The sequence below is a fragment of the Bufo bufo genome, chromosome 5 (assembly GCF_905171765.1).
Source record: "Bufo bufo chromosome 5, aBufBuf1.1, whole genome shotgun sequence".
NCBI lineage: Eukaryota > Metazoa > Chordata > Amphibia > Anura > Bufonidae > Bufo > Bufo bufo.
Genome location: NC_053393.1, coordinates 115979129 through 116000035, shown reverse-complemented (window position 1 = coordinate 116000035; position 20907 = coordinate 115979129). Strand labels below are relative to the sequence as shown.

At 40.5% G+C, this 20907-nt stretch overlaps 1 protein-coding gene across 1 annotated transcript in view; it reads right to left on the bottom strand.

Annotated features, from left to right (window-relative positions):
- The window catches only part of TCF24 (transcription factor 24), a 30850-nt gene extending 17246 nt beyond the window's left edge, over positions 1-13604 (bottom strand). Inside the window, exons 1-2 of the mRNA XM_040433337.1 lie at positions 13446-13604; positions 6110-6561 (exon numbers count right to left, since the gene is read on the bottom strand). Coding sequence (XP_040289271.1) covers positions 6110-6547 — 438 coding nt within the window. The 5' untranslated portion in view covers positions 6548-6561; positions 13446-13604. The remainder of the gene's footprint in view (positions 1-6109; positions 6562-13445) is intronic.
- Positions 13605-20907: the final 7303 nt, after the last annotated feature.

The window sequence follows — 20907 nt, the reverse complement described above, 5'->3', positions numbered from 1 at the left end:
TGATCGGGCGGTGCAGGAGCTGCGGCCGCCCGATCTGCGGCAGGGGTCCCGCAGTCACTGATAGCCGGACCCCTGCTGTATGCGCCGGCATCAGTGAAATCACTGATGCCGGCGCATTAACCCCTGCGCGGCCGCGGTCAGCGCTGCCCGCGGCACGTGCAATGTCCGTGCAGGGAGGAAGCAGCCATCGGGTCCCCATGCTGCTGTGACGGGGACGCGATGGCAAGGAAGGCAGCCCAATGCCCTCCTTAGACATCATGGCTACCTTCCGGGAGAGCCAGTGAGATCCAGCCCCCTTGATCTCACAGGCAAGCAGCCTAAAGTGTATCACAGTGGTAATACACTTACAGCCAATGCATTACAATACAGAAGTATTGTGATGCATTGTAAAGGAGATCAGACCCCCAAAAACTGAAGTCCCAGAGTGGGACAAAAAAAAAGTAAAAAAAAAAAAAAGAAAGTAAAAAAAAAAAAAAATTTGTTTCAAGTAAAAAAAAAAAAAAAAAAGCGTCCTTTTCCCAAAATAAAGTAAAAAATAAATAAAAATAAATAGGGAAAAAAAGAAAAGTAGACATATTAGGTATCGCCGTGTCCGTATCGACTGGCTCTATAAAAATATCACATAAACTAACCCCTCAGGTGAACACCGTAAAAAAAAAAAACTGTGTAAAAAAAGCCATTTTTTTTGCCACCTTACATCACAAAAAGTGTAATAGCAAGTGATCAAAAAGTCATATGCACCCCAAAATAGTGCCAATCAAACCGTCATCTCATACTGCAAAAACACTACCCAACCTAAGACAATCGCCCAAAAACTGAAAAAACTATGGCTCTCAAAATATGGAGACACTGAAACATGATTTTTTTTAATTCAAAAATGCTGTTATTGTGTAAAACATAAATAAATAAATAAAAAAAGTATACATATTAGGTGTCGCCGCGTCCGTAACAACCTGCTCTAAAAAATTACCACATGATGTAACCTGTCAGATGAACATTGTAAATAACAAAAAATAAAAACGGTGCCAAAAAAGCTATTTTTGTTATCTTGCCTCACAAAAAGTGTACTATAGAGCAACCAAAAATCATATGTACCCTAAAATAGTGCCAACAAAACTGCCACCTTATCCCGTAGTTTCCAAAATTGGGTCACTTTTTTGGATTTTCTACTCTAGGGGTACATCAGGGGGTCTTCAAATGTGACATGGCAGCTTCAAATTATCCCAGTGAAATCTGCTTTCCAAAAACCATATGGCGTTCCTTTCCTTCTGTGCAATGCCGTGTGCCCGTACAGCAGTTTACGACCACATATGGGGTGTTTCAGAATCAGGGCAATAAATATTGAGTTTTGTTTGGCTGTTAACCCTTGCTTTGTTAGTGGAAAAAAATTGATTAAAATTGAAAATCTGCCCAAAAAGTGAAATTCTGAAATTTCATCTCCATTTTCCATTAATTCTTGTGGAGCACCTAAAGGGTTAACAAAGATTGTAAAATCAGTTTTGAACACATTGAGGGGTGTAGTTTCTAAAAAGGGGTGTTTTTTTGGGGGTGGTTTCTATTATGTAAGCTTCACAAAGTGACTTCAGACCTGAACTGGTCCTCAAAAATTTTTCAAGATTTGCTTCTAAACTTCTAAGCCTTCTAACGTCCCCAAAAAATAAAATAGCATTCACAAAATGATCCAAACATGAAGTAGACATATGGGGAATGTAAAGTAGTAACTATTTTTGGAGTTATTACTATCTATTATAAAAGTAGAGAAATAGAAATTTGGAAATTTGGAAATTTTTCTACATTTTTGGTAAATTTAGTATTTTTTTATAAATGAAAATGAAATTTATTCTACTCAATTTTTCTACTGTCATGAAGTACAATATGTGACAAGAAAACAATCTCAGAATGGCCAGGATAAGTAAAAGGGTTTTAAAGTTATAACCACATGAAGTGACACATGTCAGATTTGCTAAAAATGGCCTGGGCAGAAAGGTGAAAAATGGCTTGGTCCTGAAAGGGTTAACTGGCCTGCCAAAAGATATAAATTTAAATCAGGAACTGACGAGCCACCCTCCCCTTCTGGCAGCTGTAAAAGTTGTAGTCTTATTCTGGGTCTCCGCCCCCTCCAAATCAATCCACTAAATAAACTCTTTAGAATTTTAACAATCTTGTTTGGTATCTCTATCGGTGAGTTCCATATTTATCATAGGAAGTAGACACATTTGATTAAGGATATTCTACCTGCCATTTTCCATACCCGTATCTTATCTCTGATTTTATTTATTAAAGGTATTACATTTAGTTTTATGTAGTCCTGAGGGCGACACGATACCTTTACCCCTAAATACTTGACACATTCAACCGCCTTTTTAATCTCCAGGAGCCCTGGTACAAAGTCTCCTAGTGGGTCCAAGGGGATACAAGCCGACTTGTTCCAGTTTATATTTAAACCTGCTAGTTTCCCATAACTCTCAAACACCTCAAATACACGTGTTAGAGAATCATGAGACCCCACAAACAACATAAAATCATCTGCATACAATGACATTTTTTCTTCATGATTCCCAATCTTAAACCCTATTATTATTATTATATGCACTTATAAAGCGATACTATATTCCGCAGCGCTTTACAGACGTTAGCATCCAACTGTCCCCAATGGGGCTCACAATCTAAGGTCCCTATCAGTATGTCTTATTAAAGAGTATTATCTCCTTATCTTGTCTTATTAGAGAGGCAAGGGGTTCCAATGCAATAGCAAATAAAAGGGATAAAGGGTAGCCTGGCTTACTCCTCTCTGAATTTCAAAAGAATCTGAAACCTCACAATTTACAATTCTTCTAACTTTTACATCCGTATATAAAAATTTGATCCATGAAATATAATTATTCCCAAACCCTATTTTCTTTAGTGTAGCAACCAAAAACGGCCATTCTATTGTGTCAAAAGCTTTCGCTGCGTCTATTGATACCACTAGTCGCTGGCCACTATTTATTGATATCACCTGCATATTTTTTTTTTTAAAAATCTCCTGATATTATCCGGTGTATATTTTCCAGGCATAAACCCAGTTTGGTTCTCATGGATAAGTTAGAAAAATAGGTAAGTGGGGCACACCTGCATCCGGAAATCACACAGAGCACTAGCTAATGATGTTACTAAATTATTTATTAGATATAATCATGCCCCTCTTACCTATTTTTCTAATTTATTTCTTCTCTAAAGATTGGGGTTATCTTTTTTAGGGGGAGCACCCATTCCTTGTTAATTGGAGGATGAGCCATCCCAACCCACTAAAACTCTCATGGATAAGTGTTGATCTGACCCCTCTTAATCTAGTTGCCAATACCTTCGCTAGAAGTTTATTATCTGTATTTATCAAGGATATAGGACGATGTGTTTCCATTATTTAGGATTTTTATCAGGTTTCAATATTAATGTTATCAATGCTTCGCGTAATGTATCTGGCAATATTTTGTTATCCCTAGAGGCATTCCACATTTCCAACAATTTAGGTGTTAATACTTTTTTTTATATGTGTCATATATGTGCATATGTAATTAGATTTTAGTAATGTAATTTTAGTTGAATGTCTCAAGTAAGCATGGGCTATACATTTTCCTACGATGCACTTAATAATTAATAAATATTAATATTATTATTAATAATTAAGGAATATAAAAGTGCATAATTATGCATAATTTTTATACATACCATTTTGGGGTATGTATGACTTTTTGATGACTTTTTTATTCTATTTTTTGGGAGGTGAAGCAACCACGATACTTAGGGGGTCATTTATTATGACCGGCGTTTTAGATGCTGGTCCAAATAGCTGGCGGTGGACCGAAGTTATGAAGAGGTACCGGCCTTTATAGTTCAGGATAGTTCAGGCTTTTCACATGCAGGGATATCAATGATGTTTACAATTTTTTTTGTTTATTTTTATTTGGCGAAGGAGGGTGACTTGATATTTTAATTCTTTTGTGTTTCTTAATATACTTTTTTCTCCTTTATCCCCCTTGAGGACTTAAACATATAATATTAATAATAAAATGTACTTATATAGCGCCACCAAATTCCGCAGCGCTTTACAAATTCATAGGGTTCATGTGCAAAACAAAAGTAACTGGCTAATATGCAACTGAAACACTAGGAGTCAGGGCCCTGCTCGCAAGAGCTTACAATCTATGATTGTTAGAGCCCTTTTACTATACACTACAGAGGTTTACCATTGCAAGCTATGGGGGTATGGCTGTGTTCCTATTAAAGAGGTTGTGTCACTTCAACAAATAGCATTTATCATGTACAGAAAGTTAATGCAATGCACTTACTAATGTATTGTGATTGTCCATATTGCTTTCTTCCCTAGCTGGATTCATTTTTCCATCACATTATACGCTGCTCAATTCCATGGTTACGACCACCCTGAAATCCATCAGCGGTGGCCGTGCTTGACCACTAAAGAAAAAACCACGCTTCGGTGTGGGAGGGAAACAGCACACCGAGCATAGGAGGGAAGGGGGGAACAGGGAATCGGGTCTAAGAACTAGGGAAGGAAAATGGACACCTCAAGCCCTATAGGACCCTGGTCCTAATGGCAGGGACGATACTACCTGTTCCTCCAAAAGGAAGGACAAACAGGAGTCTCCTTCAGGTCTAATACAAACAAAAGGGAAATGCAACACACAGAACCCAAACAAAATACAAAAAGGGAAAGGAAAGACTTAACTTCAAAGGAGCAATGGAAGCACCAGGAACTCAGCAGGAATACAACCACAATCTATCCAAAGGTCCAAACAGAAGCTGTAAACCGCACAGCATTGTGGGAGAAGCAACTATAAATAGAGAAGGTTAAATGACCCTAATAGCCACACCTGGGGAAAGAAGGTGTGACAAGCACCAGAAACAACACAGACGTCATTTGATCCAAACAGAAAACATGTCAGATCAAACCACGTGTTGCCAGTCTCACCAATCTCCTGCCACCTGTCGCGGGAACGTCCGTGACAACCAGCTTATGTGTGCTCCCTCTGTCTCGGCCTCCAGTGAGGCCGGCACTTTTTCCTATAGTGTGCAAGCACGGCCACGGCTGATGGATTGCAGGGTGGTCGTGACCATGGAAACAAGCAGTGTATAATGTGATGGAAAAATGAATCCAGACAGGGAAGGAAGCAATATGGATAATAACTATACATTAGTAAGTGGCTTGTATTAACTTTCTATACATGATAAATGCCACTTGCTGAAATGACACAACCCCTTTAAGCCCTGAGGTAGGGCTCAATAGGAATTTTGCTGTTTGGCCTGACAAACCTTGACAAGGCTCCCAGCTGCCATACCAACCGAATGGCTCCCACATTCTCATCACAGTGACTGGGAGCATGTCTTATATGCCGTGGTTGTAATTGACCATGGCATGTGAGGGGATTAATGTCTGTGATTGGTGTAATCATCGAACACGGACACTGCCGACAGGTGTCTGCTGTATAACACAGCAGTCACTGACTGGTCATGGCGTCCACTCAGCTCCTGCAGGGGTACCATGTTTAAGACAGTGACTTCTGCCATATATGAACAGGCAGCTTCTGCTTTTATAAAGAGGACCTGTCATCCTTTTCAATGAATTGCCAGCAGTCTGCAATAAAGGTTCAATTTGGTGTTACCAGCCGGGTCATCTTTCTGCACAGTCTGACACTATCCAGTCAGTGCTCCCAGTGTCAAACTGTGCAGGGACACACCACCTCCCCACTCTCCCAACTCTCCCCAACTAGTGACACCCATCTGGACCTTTATTGCAGACTGCTGGCAATTCATTCATAAATTTCTAGTCGGAATAATAGTAGAAAGGCACAAGATCAGAAAAGAGTCTCCAGAATTGTTATTACATAGGGAATAGTAACTAAAACAAAGATGTCAGGGGAGATGACAGGTCGTTTTGAAATGCCCTTGAATACCTGTTTCCTGAAATATGCAATGTATGCAATTGTTATGTAGACTGCATTTAAACTTTCTCTAGCCTCACCTGTCTGCCCAGGCTATGAAAACTCATGGTGTGGATTGAGCAACATGGATTTCATATGTTTGATGACACCGTAAGAACATATTGCCATACCTTGACAGGATGTAAGTATCCATCCCCACTGTGCAGACTTCCTAGAAGATCTGGACTGACACTGCCAGAATTACCGGGAGTTGTGGACTGATGGCTTTGGCTGTTTTCATCTTCTTCCTGGAGACTGCGGGTAAGGTGTGCAATGTAGGTGGTGGCAAGTATGAGAACATCCAACTTTGAAAGTTTTGTATCTGGAGGCACAGAAGGTAATGTCCTCTGTAGCTCCAGGAAAGCATGTCGCAGAGTTTGTACCCGGGTTCTCTCACGGGCAGCATTGGCAGCAGCTGGACGCCCTCCCATGTTACTTACTCCAGACTTTGCTCCTTCTAATGTTCCTTTGCCCAAGGAAAGATGTGAGCCTTTTTCAGAGCCCTCTGGAGATTCTTCTCTGCTGTGCACAAGACTGGTCACCAGAGGGCGTTGGACTTTCTCCACCATAGCAACACTGAATACTGCAGGGACCAAAAATACAGGAAAGGTTTTAGTAGCTCCTGAGGAATATGAAGGGGAATTCAAGAAACATTGAATACAAGAAGAAAGGCATAAAATGCACCAAAACTAGCACATAATCTTTGCTCCAGATTCTTGAAGGCAGTTGCAGCAGAAATGGCTACAAAGTACTCTGAATGTAAAAGTTGTAAAAAGGGGAAACGTCTAACAGAAGTGAAAACAACAGCGCGTTTATAAAAGTCCAAAGACTCCAATTTGCCAATTTTCACACCAAATTCACAAACATTTTTTAACTACTTCTTGAATTTGATAAAATCTCTGTGCCAGTGTTCACACTTTATTTGCTAGACCAGGATACGACTTTACAACATAGAAAAGCTAGAATCAAACTGGCTACTATAGGAAACATTTTTAACCACAGGTTTGCTTTCCCTCAGTGTTTCTCCAACAATGTGAAGCGATGCAGCTTTTACAAAGGGATTGTCCCATGGACCCTCTGTATATGCTATAAATGTGCCATGGGTGCGGGTCCCACCTCTGGGACCCACTCCTTTCTCAAGAATGGGACCTCATGCCACCCTGCAGAGAAGGGAATGGTGGCCAAGCATGAGTGGCTCTCTGCATTCGCCCAGCTATTGTCAGAAATCCCATAGAAGTGAATGGAGAGATGCGCGCATGTGTGGCCACCTCTCCACTCACGCCAGCATGAGATAGAAGCGGTGTCCAGGTGGGACAACCATCCATTCTCCTTGAACTGAGCTATAATGCCTCTGCTCAAGAACCCATGTCATCCTATGGAGCTGAAAATTGTCTATCCCTGCACTGGGTTCTGCTGAGTAATTCACATTCTGCAGCTTAGATAATGTCGTGCTGCAGGTTTCCTGTATGGGAATCTCTCCATTCAATTCAATTTGAAATTCATTCTGCAGTGGAAAAAGCTGCAAAAAAATCTGTGCAGATTTTGTTACGGATTTTTCCGCAGCGTTTTCCGCTGCAGAAGGTTTCCCATTGAATGGAGAGATTCTCATACAGGAAATCTGCCGCGCCACAATTCACACCAGAAAATCAGCAACTTTGTAAAAATCTGCACCTGCTGATTTTCTGGCGGAAAATGTTACCATGTGTGAGGGCATCCTTAGTGTGGCGGTGCAAATGGGACATGTGGTTGTAATGAAGCTGCAGTTAGCAGTCACAATCCAAAGGAAAAGAACGGCCGTAAGACAGCTGTATGGTTGTTGCACTTATGTTCACTTTCTCTCACAATTGCATTGTTTGTACACTTTGTGAAATGCTGTTTAGATGTAATACATCAATATTCGCTTTATATGTGATCAAAAATTTTTTTTACCTGAATATTTTATGGTTGATGTGGCTTGAATTAACAGGTGGTCTACTGATCTATACCAATGTTTAGAACTGTAAGGCCTCTTTCACACGGGCGAGTTTTCCGCGCGGGTGAAATGCGTGAGGTGAACGCATTGCACCCGCACTGAATCCGGACCCATTGGGCTGTGCACATGAGCGGTGATTTTCACGCATCACTTGTGCATTGCGTGAAAATCGCAGGATGCTCTATTTTGAGCGTTTTTCACACAACGCAGGCCCCATAGATGTGAATGGGGCTGCGTGAAAATCGCAAGCATCCGCATGCAAGTGCGGATGCGGTGCGATTTTCATGCATGGTTGCTAGGAGACGATCGGGATGGGGACCCGATCATTATTATTTTCCCTTATAACATGGTTATAAGGGAAAATAATAGCATTCTGAATACAGTAAAATAGTAAAATAGGGCTGCAGGGGTTAAAAATAAATAATACTTTAACTCACCTTAATCCATTTGTTCGCGCAGCCCGGCTTCTCTTCTGTCTTCTTCTTTGCTGTCCAGGAGGAATAGGACCTGTGGTGACGTCACTGCGCTCATCACATGGTCCATCACATGATCCATCACCATGGTAATGGGTGATGTGACGGACCATGTGATGAGCGCAGTGACATCAGCACAGGTCCTTTTCCTTAAAGAAGAAGAAAGAGAAGCCGGGCTGCGCGAACAAGTGGATTAAGGTGAGTTAAAGTATTTTTTATATTTTTTAACCCCTCCAGCCCTATTTTACTTACCATTCTGTATTAAGAATGCTATTATTTTCCCTTATAACCATGTCATAAGGGAAAATAATAAAATCTACACAACACCTAACCCAAACCCGAACTTCTGTGAAGAAGTTCGGGTTTGGGTACCAAACATGCCAATTTTTCTCACGTGCATGCAAAACGTCCCGTGACGCACCCACATCTTATCTGGCCCAAATCCATGACGCCCATGTGAAAGAGACCTTAGGGTACTTTCACACTTGCGGATCCGTCTGGCAAATGCATTGCAATACCAGATCCGTCTCTCCGGTGTCATCCGGAAAAACCGATCCGGTATTCATTTTTTGGGCATTTTTAAAGGTCTGCGCATGTGCAGACCGGAAAGCCGGATCCGTTTTGCGGAACACTTAATGCCGGATCCGGCACTAATACACTTCAATGTAAATTAATGTCGGATCCGGCAAGTGATCAGTATTTTTGGCCAGAGAGAAAACTGCAGCATGCTGTGGTATTTTCTCTGTCCAAAAAACGTAAGAGGGACTGAACTGATGCATCCTGAACGGATTGCTCTCCATTCAGAATGCATTAGGATAAAACTGATCAGTTTTTTTCCAGTATTGAACTCCTGTGACGGAACTCAATACAGGAAAACAAAAACGCTAGTGTGAAAGTACCGTAAATTGCAGCTACACTCTCCCTCTAAAGTGTCAAATCCTCTTAAAGTACAGTATTATGTGATATTCAAACGCAGCAAAAGGAGGATTCCAGCCTCTTTCACCATCACATCAGCTCCATTTCGGGCAGATTAGCTGGGTTATATTTTTTACACTTCAAAAGAAGGATTTAAAATGACAACAAATAGGAAAACTTAGGGTCCTTCTGACAACCTGACGAAAAATCTGTATTTATCTTGTATAAACTGTTTATTCTAATGTGATATTATCATGGATACAAATCCTCAGATGTTTCTTTTTAAAACACTGTTACACAGATGAAGAAAAGGAGGATAATAAGAATTGGTTGCCCCAGGCCTTATGTACACATCCATGTCCATTAGCCGTCCGCAAAACTAAGCAACCTGTTTTTTTTTTTGTTTTTTTTTGGGGGGGGGGGGGGGGGGGGGGGCTTTGCAAACTTTTTATCAATTTTCTATGCAATGGATCAGTGAAAAATTAACCATAAGGGCTCATGCACATGACCGTATGTATTCTGCGGGGAATGCACACGGACGTCATCCGTATTTTTTTCGGATCTGTTTTTTGTGGACCGCAAAATACTGAAAAATCCATACGGTTGTGTTCAATAGGCCTTAATTGTATTTGACATCAATAAGCCTACTGGTGTACAGGAAGGAGTAACATGTATAAACGGATATAGACATATTATTATTTGCCATACACAGATTACAAATGGCAGTGTTTATGTGGCTCATTTTGTTCTGAACCTGTAATCAGAGGGGAAGATGTTGCATTTGTGCCTGGGCTCTGTTGTCGGAGGCTGCCCAGGCTGATTTCACACAGCTTTTTTAATTTCTTATTGTTTTTGCCTTTTTTTATGCATTTTTTTTCTTACTTTTGATAACATGTAGAATGCACTAGGTATGGTATTTTTTTCAAGTCTTTATCCATTAGAGCTTTTGCATACGAATGTGTGTGCCCCGTGCTGCGGGCCGCAAATAGTGCAATGCACGGGCACCGGCCGCGTGCCCGCCGTTTGCAGATGCGGATTAGTTCACTTGGGTCTGTGATCTGCACGATTCAGACCGCACCGCAAAAATGTTCTATTTTTTTTTGCAGTGCAGAGGCACCAGCTGAAATCCCACGGAAGCGCTCCGTAGTGCATCAGTGGGCTTCCGCTCCATATCTTGCGGATTACAGACCCATTCGAATGAATGGGTCCGCATCCATGATACGGAACGCACACGGCCGGTGCCCGTATATTGCGGACTCGCTGTTTGCGGGCCGCATTATGGGCACGGGTGGCACATGTTCGTGTGCATGAGCCTTTAGGCAGTTTAGGAGTTGAAAATTACTGTTAAAGACTTCTATTTCATGTATACAAGATTTTTTTTAAAAAAAAGCTGCAAAAAACACTGAAAAAAGATTAAAAAAAACATGGTATTTTTTGTGTGTGTGTTTTTTTTACCTCAGAGACTGTTAAAAAAGGCTTGAATGGAATTTAGAGCACGCAGTTAGCTAAATGTTTTTTTTTTATTCTTTTTGTTTAATAACTGCAAACTTAGACTTTTCATGATATAATAATACAAGGGGCCTAGTGTGGTTTATTTGCTTCGGAGCTTTGATCTCCCGTTTCTCCAGACACTTGGTAAAAGCCCTGCACCCCCTGCACCCCATCCATATACAAGTGATTTAGCTTCTGTTAAAATGAGAGGATCATGAGACTGAAGCTTCATATCAAACTAATCTTAGGCTGGTGTCATGTATAGGGTTTTTTTTTTCCATTATTGAGGATTTTTATGGTTTATGGTTAGTTTGGGTTTTAGACATTTACTAGTATAATGTGTGTGTATTTAATGCTAAGGTTCCACGTGAGCTCAGGCAGGACCACCTCCCTCTCTACTGGGGTTTTGGGGCAGATGAGAGTGGAAGTGGCAGACACCAGCCAGGAATTAGTTCCATTCCTCTGAATGGGACCTGCAGAACTCCATGTGCTTCCCGTCAAAACAGCCATATTCAATTGAATGGAACTGATTTACAGGTGCGGAAAATGTCTGCAACAAAATCTGTCACATGTGAAGGACCCCCAAAGAAGAGACTCCTTTCTGTTGGATCCAATGCTGACCTTTCTGGCTCAGAAATCTTTGTATTGACACCACCTTAAATAAATCTGCCCCATTGTGTGTGTTTTCTTTTTTTTTAACCCCATATACTCTCCGGCCCTCCAGCTGTGGTAAAACTACAACTCCCAAGATGCACACTTGCTTGGCTGTTCTCAGAACTCCACAGAAATGAACGGAGCATGCTGGGAGTCGTAGTTTTACCACAGCTGGAGTGATGGAGGTTAGCCATCACTGCTCTAGGTATTGCTTTTTTTTTCCCCCAGTCATTTTCCTATAGATTTCTCTATAGGAAAAAAATCCCTGAAAAATGCCACAAAAAACCTACAAGCCCAGAAAAACTGGCAGACAGAAATGATGTGAGGGAGACATGAGAAGTAAGGGGGCAGAGGTGCAGTCCTCTGAGCCTGGCTGTTTACTGCTTGCTGGGATCTGTAGTTCTTCCATGGCTGAGCTATTACACTAGCCTAAGTGCAGTTCGGGAATTAGTAGGTTACACAGAGGAGGAATCTGGGAAGGATTAATATTTATCTATTTCCCATCTGATAAAACTATATGTATTATATTGTACAGTTCCTGTACTGTGCATTATATAATATATATATATAACGAGAGAGAACACCATATACACAGTATACTATATAGCACAACGTGGAACGGGGTATTAATACAGCTACTGCACATTTTCCTCAGGAAATAGCATTAATTACACACATTATAATAATAAATGTCTACAAATATTTCCCCGCTGAACGTGGGTTTTAGAACATTTTATATGGTTCTCCTCAGATTAGGACATGTAATATGGAATATGTCCGCTGTGCTGAGGTGATGGGCGCCGCCGCTTGTATGTGAGGAGATGGCGCCAATCAGTCCGGGGACGGGAGCGCCGCGGCCGGTACCTCACACAGGCCGGTCTGCCGGAAACTCCCGGGGCAGCAGCATCTCAGCCCCACAGACAGCCGCCATTTATCACCGTCATTGTACAAACCTAGTTTATATCACCTTATATCGTGGCTAATTGTATGTAAACACATAGATGAGAGAGGTAGACATATAGATGGTAGAATGGATGATAGACAGACAGTAGATATTAGATAGATAGATAGATAGATAGATATAGACAGAAGGATATAGATAGATAGATAATACAAATAGATAATTAGATACACAGACAGACATATAGATATCTACAAGACAGATGAAAGATAGATCATTTTTTGCTTTTGACTTCTATGGGACACAATCTGATGTAAATATATACCATTAGTATTGGCTCAGTCAGGATCTGAGTATTTTTCTTATTTTATTAAAATCCATTAAACCCGTGCTCCTTTTTATGGACCTAAAAAAAGCATTAAAACTTATGCAAAAGGGTATATTAAAACTGTAAAAATGTGAGATGGAATAAAAATTACCCTCAAAAGTAGCACAGACAGATTATATATATATATTATAGATATATATATATTTACAGACATAAGTTTTCATACTGTATTTTTTTTTTCAGGTCCATAAAAAAAGAGCATAGGTTTTGTGGATTCCGGTAAAATAAAAAATGCACAGATCCCGCCTGAGCCATTACTAATAATAATTATGGAAATTTACATCAGTTTGTATCTTATGGAGCCAAACCGGATTTACAGTATTTCATTTACATTTAGATTTGTAAAAAAAAAAAAAAAGCATAAAAGACAAATCCTAGTTTGCCCAGGGCTTATAGGTGATGTCTGCTGTATTCTCCAGGGCTGAATGTTGTCTCCTTACAGAATTCTGTCTGGGGATCATTGTATGTGATGGAAATAAAACTCTAATAGGATATGACTGGGGTAAGGCATGCGGTTCTCATGACACAGGGATATTCTCCTTTAGTCTATAATATCTCCTGTGAGTTATTATACCTCATATAATTCACTCATTACATGTGATAGACGTAAGGTAAAATAGTAGAAAGCAGAGACATAAAGTTCTAACTATAATAAGCAGTGTGAATGAGGTACCTGGATCCAGATGAGGGTCCCCCAGTCAGTAGAGTGTGGAGGGCAGGACTGGAGGCAGGGATGAGTATGGTGGTCTTCTTCTGGTTCTGATGATCATGAGATAGAGCAGATCTGTCATCACTGAGCACAGCAGCTGTCTGTGGGGCTGGTGTCTGCCACTTCCACTCTCATCTGCACCAAAACCCCAGTAGAGAGGGAGGTGGTCCTGCCTGAGCTCATGTGAAACCTTCAGACTGCTGCCTTTCCTTTATACACACCCCACCCACATATCAAATGACCTTAGTCATGTGCAAACCCAGCATCCTACTTGGGTCACTGCAGAGCCCCTGACACTGAATGGGGTAGGGGTAGACACAAATATTTGTCCACAGGTCAGATAAATATTCTAATATCAGAACAGATATCTTTAAACATCATATTTATGATTAGAAACATGACATTAAAGTAAAAATAGTATATCCAGCACATTTTTGGACTAAAAGAACAAATAACCAGTGTTCAAAATAACTACAAATTATTAAAAATGTTGAAAAAAATTAACAATCCAAATTAGATATGTTGCACTGTAGAATGGGCAGAATCAGTTATTCAATGTTTGGCCTCATGCACACGAACGTATTTTCTTTCCGTGTCCGTTCTATTTTTTTTTGCGGACTGTAAGCGGAACCATTCATTTCAATGGGTCCGCAAAAAAAACCAAAGTTTTTCCGTGTGCATTCCGTTTCCGTATTTCCGTTCCGCAAAAAAATAGAACATGTCCTATTATTGTCTACATTACGGACAAGGATAGTACTGTTCTATTAGGGGCCACCTGTTCCGTTCCGCAAAATACCAAATGCACACGGACGTCATCCGTATGTTTTGCGGATCTGTTTTTTGCGGACTGCAAAATACATACGGTCGTGTGCATGAGCTCTTTCTGTAACATTTCGTTTTAAGAGGGTTAACGTTTTTGGCTTTTATGCTTGAAATTGATATATATGGCAAAATAACTGTTTTGGGATAAAAAGTCGATGGACTAGAGATGAGCAAAATGCTCAAAATTAGACGCGAGTTCGATTCGGCCAAACCGGTTCAATAATGGTCCGAAGTGATTCTACTCAAATAAAAAGTGCTCCAATTGGCATGAAAATTTGTGGATGACATCCTAGGGCTAGGACTATGCATGAACGAATCAAGCTTCAGACCAAAGTCGATTCGTTAAAAAGAAAATTCCATACAGCATTAAAATGTATTGGCTCCAGGTAGCCAAACTTCATCTCGGCCAATGTTGCGCGAGATTTCAGTGAATGACTACAGTATTTCTATGTGTGTATTTAAAAACATTTTACAATAGGAGTCCAAGGTACCAGCCAGCACCAAAGCCCACTTCGGATTCGTATTTTAAAATGTTTTTAAATACGCAGATAGGAATACTGAAGTCATTCACCGAAGTCTCATGCAACTTCGGCCGAGACGAAGTTTGGCTATGCAGAGCACATACATTTTAATGCTGTACGGACACAGCATCAACAACATAGTTTTTTAACGAATTAACTTCGGATCTATGATCCGAAGCTCGATTCGCTCAAGCCTAACTAGGACTCCTCTTTTTTTTCTATCGCGTCTCTCACTTTTTGTAATTTTTTTAAAATTCATTTTATTATTTTCTCTGTTTCTCTCTCCAAAATTTCCCACCAAAAATTCAAATTTGCATCGACTTTAATTTTGTCAAAATTTGGGTTGAATCTAATTCATTTAAAATTGATGCACTCATCTCTGCTTAGCAGATTCAAGGCTGTCTGCAGACATAAGGGATCAAGCACGCGACTGTATTGCAGCTCCGTATTGTACAGAACCGTAATAGGAGTGCCGTAAGGCCTTTAGGCTACATGCACACGACCGTTCCATTTTTTGCGGTCCTCAAACCGCGGATCCGCAAAACACGGATGGCGTCTGTGCGCGTTCCGCAATTTGAGGGAACGGCATGGACAGCCTTTAATATAACTGCCTATTCTTGTCCGCAAAGTGCGGACAAGAATAGGACATGTTATATTTTTTTGCGGGGCCACGGAATGGAGCGACGGATGCAGACAGCACACGGAGTGCTGTCCGCATCTTTTGCGGCCCCTTTGAAGTGAATGGGTCAGCATCCGAGCCGCCAAAACTGCGGCTCGGATGCGGACCAAAACAACGGCCGTGTGCATGAGGCCTTACTGTGTGAATTTTTTTTTTTTTATCAGATTCTGTACAAATCCATCAGAAAAAATATGGAATGCTCCACATGTACAGATAAATTGTCTACCAGAAGTTTCTCTGTACATAGGAGTATAAACAATAGTGATCATTTTTATGTCTCTGGCACCAAAATAATCAGTTCTGACGGAAATTTGGAACATTTATCAGACGGACCTTATGCTTTCATTTCATCTGTATTCATTTATAATACTAAATTAGTTTATATACAGCAGTCAGCAAAGAATTGCACTGAAAGGTAACAAGCATGGGAATCATTTTCTATGGAATGAATCATCGGATCGCACATCAAATTATATATTTTATGGCCAGATTTATCACTTTATTTACGGCTGATACTTGACTCAACAGTACTGATAGGGACCTTAGATTGGGCAGACATTGGTGATGCTATTGTCTGTAAAGCGTGGCTGAATATATCAGCGCTATATCAGTGAGTATAATAAAAATAAAATAATAAAATAAAATGCATCTGCCTCTTTCCTCTCAGTCTATGTTCACATGTGGCATAAACAAAAAATCTTATTCACACGGTGCAAAAAAAAAAATATGCAGCGTAAATTGACTTGCACTGTGAATAGGAAATCCACAGCATGTCACTGCAAATATCCACCATGGATTTCACCGTTTGCAATGCATAGAGTGAAATCCGCAGCAAATCTACAACAACAAAAAAATGCAATAAATCTGCAGCAGAATTTTCCGGTAGGGTGTATTTACATTAAATGGGGTCTTCATGGTTTTTAGCCACATTTTCATAGTTACTAAAAAAAAAAAAGGTACATTTTTGTAAAACTTGCCTTGATTTTTACACAATTCTGAAAATCAAAGCAGGAAATTGGGACAAAACCACTACAAAGGTTGTGTAAATACTACACTCATACAAGAAAGGAACAATTAGGGGGTCGTCCTAATGTGAGAAATTCTGATAGACCTGTGGTCTCACATACCCTGCCATATCATACCCTGCATTGTGTAGATTAGTAAACTATGGTTATATATTGTACCTGCATGCCCCCCCTGTTTAGAAGGAGACAGAGTTTATTTTTTCTGTAAAAATCTGTGTGAAAAGCAGTCGTGGCTTGTTTCACACGCTTTATTACGGAGACGCAGAGGCACCATATATTTTTATATATTTACTAATATTTATAGGTAATGTAGAAAGTGTACATTTTTGATTTTTTTCTAACACAGGCACCTATGGGACAAATATTAAGGTTAATTATCCGAAAGTCGTTGTGAATTTAATTTTTTTAGGTATTGAACCTGCTTTACTCATATTCTTGGCCAGTGGATTGTTTTTTTCTTCACAAGTAAACAGCTTTTTTTTTTATTAACCATTTCTAAAACAATTTACAAGAAGATCATCATAATGATTTTTCTTACTGTTTTCAAATAGGTTTCTGTAAATTTAGTGCCATTGGATGAACTTTTAATCTTTTTTTAAACTGATTTTTTTAAATATATTTAACTGATAGCAAATTGTTAGGGCTCATGCACACAGCAATGCCTGTACAGTGGCACATGAAGTCTTTTCAGGTCCATATTAGTGATGCAATATAGATCACATACATGTTCATAATTTAAGTACTCTCTATAGACTTCAGTGGGCCTTTTCCACTTCCAGAACCGGTTAAAGTAGTGCATGCTGCGTTTTTAAAAATATGTACGACTTTTATAGACCAATGTGAATAGCCTCATAGATTAATATTAACCCCATAATATAGGCCAAAATAGGGATGAAAGGCTTCCTTCACACAGTTATTTTTGGGGGCTTATTTATTTTGCTCACAACATTTTTGCCCTGCATTTTCCACTAAGCATTTTTTTTCTATAGAAAATAGTGTTGAGCACGAATATTCGAATCGTGAATTTTAATCACGAATATCGCCACTTCGAGAATTCACGAATATTTAGAATACAGTGCAATATATTCGTATTCGCGAATAGTGTTTAATATTCTAATTGTGAATTTATCACGAATATATTACATTGCCGATTTTCGCAAACAAGTAAACAATGACTGGAGATCACGAATTCTCGAATTTCCAAATTTATGGCGAATATTCAGCCAAAAATTAGCAAAATATTGTGAATTCGAATATTGCCTATGCCGCTCATGCTAATAGAGAAATTTATGTAAAAGCACCTGAAAAGATGCCATACCTACAGCATGCTACATTGTGACAAGAAAAAAAAGAAACGAAATGCAGTGGATGTGGCCACTTCTTTTCCTTTTCAGCTGCTTTATAGTCAATGCAGCCGAACAGGAAAAGAAACAGCCACATCCCCTTAGTGCCCAACAGTGCAGCTTAGACGGAGTCATCGGGAGAGCAAGGGAGGGTAAGTCCTATGAAAAAAAGCTTCCCTCCACGGGTTAGCACTATTCCCTAATTAGACCAAATGCCCAGAGAAACCCTTTAAGCTATTACATAGTCTTACTTAGATTGTGAGCCATATTGGGGACAGCTGGATGCTAATGTCTGTAAAGCGCTGCAGAATATATTAGTGCTATATAAGTGCATAAAATAAATAAATAAGAGGGGGGCAGCCGAAGGGCCATGGGCTGAAGGTAAGGGGTTTCGGTTAAGAAATAGGCATTGGAAAGGGGGGGGCGCTGTTTCAGTTTTCGCCTCAGGCAGCAGAAAGGCACCCCTGTGTATGGGGGATAAATGATCATGCTAACGATCGTTCGTCCCCTATACAGTTTGCATCCGCCCCTGTAAAAGGCCATTTAAAAAAGAGCACCTATCAACTTTGTTATATTGTCAAATAGATGTCATTATGGCCCCACGACGGCCCGTGTAGAGGGATCCAAACTTTGCTAGTCGGATGCATAGAAAAAAACAGGGAGGATGCGATGTACATTCTGGTCAGGTTACTGAGCTTGTGACCCTTTGAATCCCCCAGCATGATGGCTGCAGACCCCATTGATTATACTTATAATTTTGAATAGGTACACAATGGAGCCGGCTGAATGTGTCAGCATGTACTTCATACTTCATCCACTTTGTGTACGTGTTCCAGCTTTTCTACTTTAGAAATGAGCACTGGATCTGACTGCTGACCCACCATCTATTAAGTGAGGAAAAGTAAATACATTAGTTGTCACAATGAAAATTAGCCCATGGGCTGACTGTATCATGTTACCACTTCAGCTGCATTCAGGGCTTTCTATGGCATATTCCAAGGGACAATTCCCAGCTTTCCCTTGGGGAGGATAACAAGGGCAGAGCCTTTGTCCATATTATCCTGGCCTCTTACAAGCTGTCACTCTCCCTGCTACTGACAGCTTCCCTGTGTCAATATATATATAGAGGCTGAGAAACATGCACTCACCAGGGACTATCAAACTCCAGCCATTTATCAAGTGACAGAGCAAGCCCAGCATGCACAGTGAGGATCAGATCTTTGTGTGCACTCAGTGCTTTATTAAGAATGTATGGGGTTTTAATTTAAGTATTTAAAGGGTAACTGTCGTATTTTGGTTTTTTGGAGTATTGGATTGTGGTGGTTAATATCACCTTGGTGGCCCTATTTCAACTTTTCACTGTGTATTCAATTACCCCTTAATTCCACATTTTTGTTCCCTGTACTGCCTACTTTTACCTGTGCTTAAAATAGGGTCGCTAGGCATGGTCCGATAGACGGAGCACGCAGAAGCAGGCTCACATTACTGACAGCCAGGGACTTTAAGTAAATGATTAAGCCAGGTCCTCCCCAGCAGCTGATAACAGTGCCTGGGCTGTGTGCACTTCTCCCTGCCCCTGCGCTTGGCAGACGCTCCCTCATTCAGCAGAGCTGGAGAATGCAGAGTTGAACCAGCGCACAACAGGGAAGGGAGATCTGCCATCTGCTCAGTGTATAAATGAAAGCAACATGTGGTAAGAAGACCCCTTTGTGCTGCAGGAGATTAACCCTTTAGGGGGAAGGGCTCTGGTTACTGACACTTTTGGGGGGCTATTGTTACTGGCTAGTGAGGGCAGGCGGGATTAGCCTCAGGGTGAGGGCAGTGGCGGCCATCTTAACTGAATAGTGAGATTGCAGTTTTATGCAGACTGGTTGCTAAAGGCTGAATCTTATTCAATATGGGGTAAGTCAGTCTAATAGTAACTGATCCTGGAATATCATGTTATTAGTAACTACATATATGAAAATTGAAATTAGGGTCAAAATGTGACAGTTATCCTTTAAAGGCACTCTCAGATTACATGCTGGCTGTGACAACTTTATTGTCCCATAATCAACACTTATCACCTGCTCACTGGACCACTAGGACGGACCCCGACGATCAAGAGAACAGAGGTCACTACCCCCTGGTTAGATGGAGAGGCGGTCTAGCATGAGCACTGCCACTCCATTCAAAGTCTATGGCAGCCACGAGCAGGCAAGGGTGGCTGCAAACAGTCCAGACTTATGTGCAGAAAATACACATAAAATCTGCAACAAAACAGCACAAAAAATACACTTGAATCCGCACGATTTATCTAGTTTTTGGTGTATTGTTTTGTGTTTTTGTATATGGTTATTGGTGTGGATTTGATGTAGATGTTCCACAGATCTCACCCTTCCATTGAAAAGGGTGATATCCGCACAAGAAAAACACAACAAAAATTGCATGATTTTCCTAGTTTATGACGTAAAGTCATGATTTTATGAACGACACGGAGGCGAGTATTGCATTCTCAATCTTTACTGAAATCCATAGCAGCAAAGAGAAAAAAAACACAAAATGAACCAACAAAACCATCCCCACATGAGGTAACCCCTCCCATAGTCCAGTCCATAAATAGAACCTCCCACCGGAACTCTTCCTCTTTCTTTGTAATGATGAACTTTTTATTCTTCATAATCGGACTGGAACGACTCCCACCAACAAGCTCCAACAGGGAGAAACTCAATCAGGTAGCCCAGAACAAAAAGGACCAATCAGGAACTCCACCAGAACCAAAAACAGCTAGAAGGACAGAAACAGCCACTCGAAGGCACTCGGAAACAGAAGTCCAGGGTATCAGCCTAAAAGGAAGAAAAATAAAGGTATATGGTAATCAACCAGATCAAGAATGACAGCAGAACATTAGAAAATCCGATGTCAATAAATAATGAAGCACAGCAAGAATACCAGCAAGTTCGGAAAAATCGGGTCTTGGAGAACAAAGAACACATCAACAACAAATCAGGGAGGGTAACAAAAACTTTATTAAATATGAAATAAATAAATAATCGG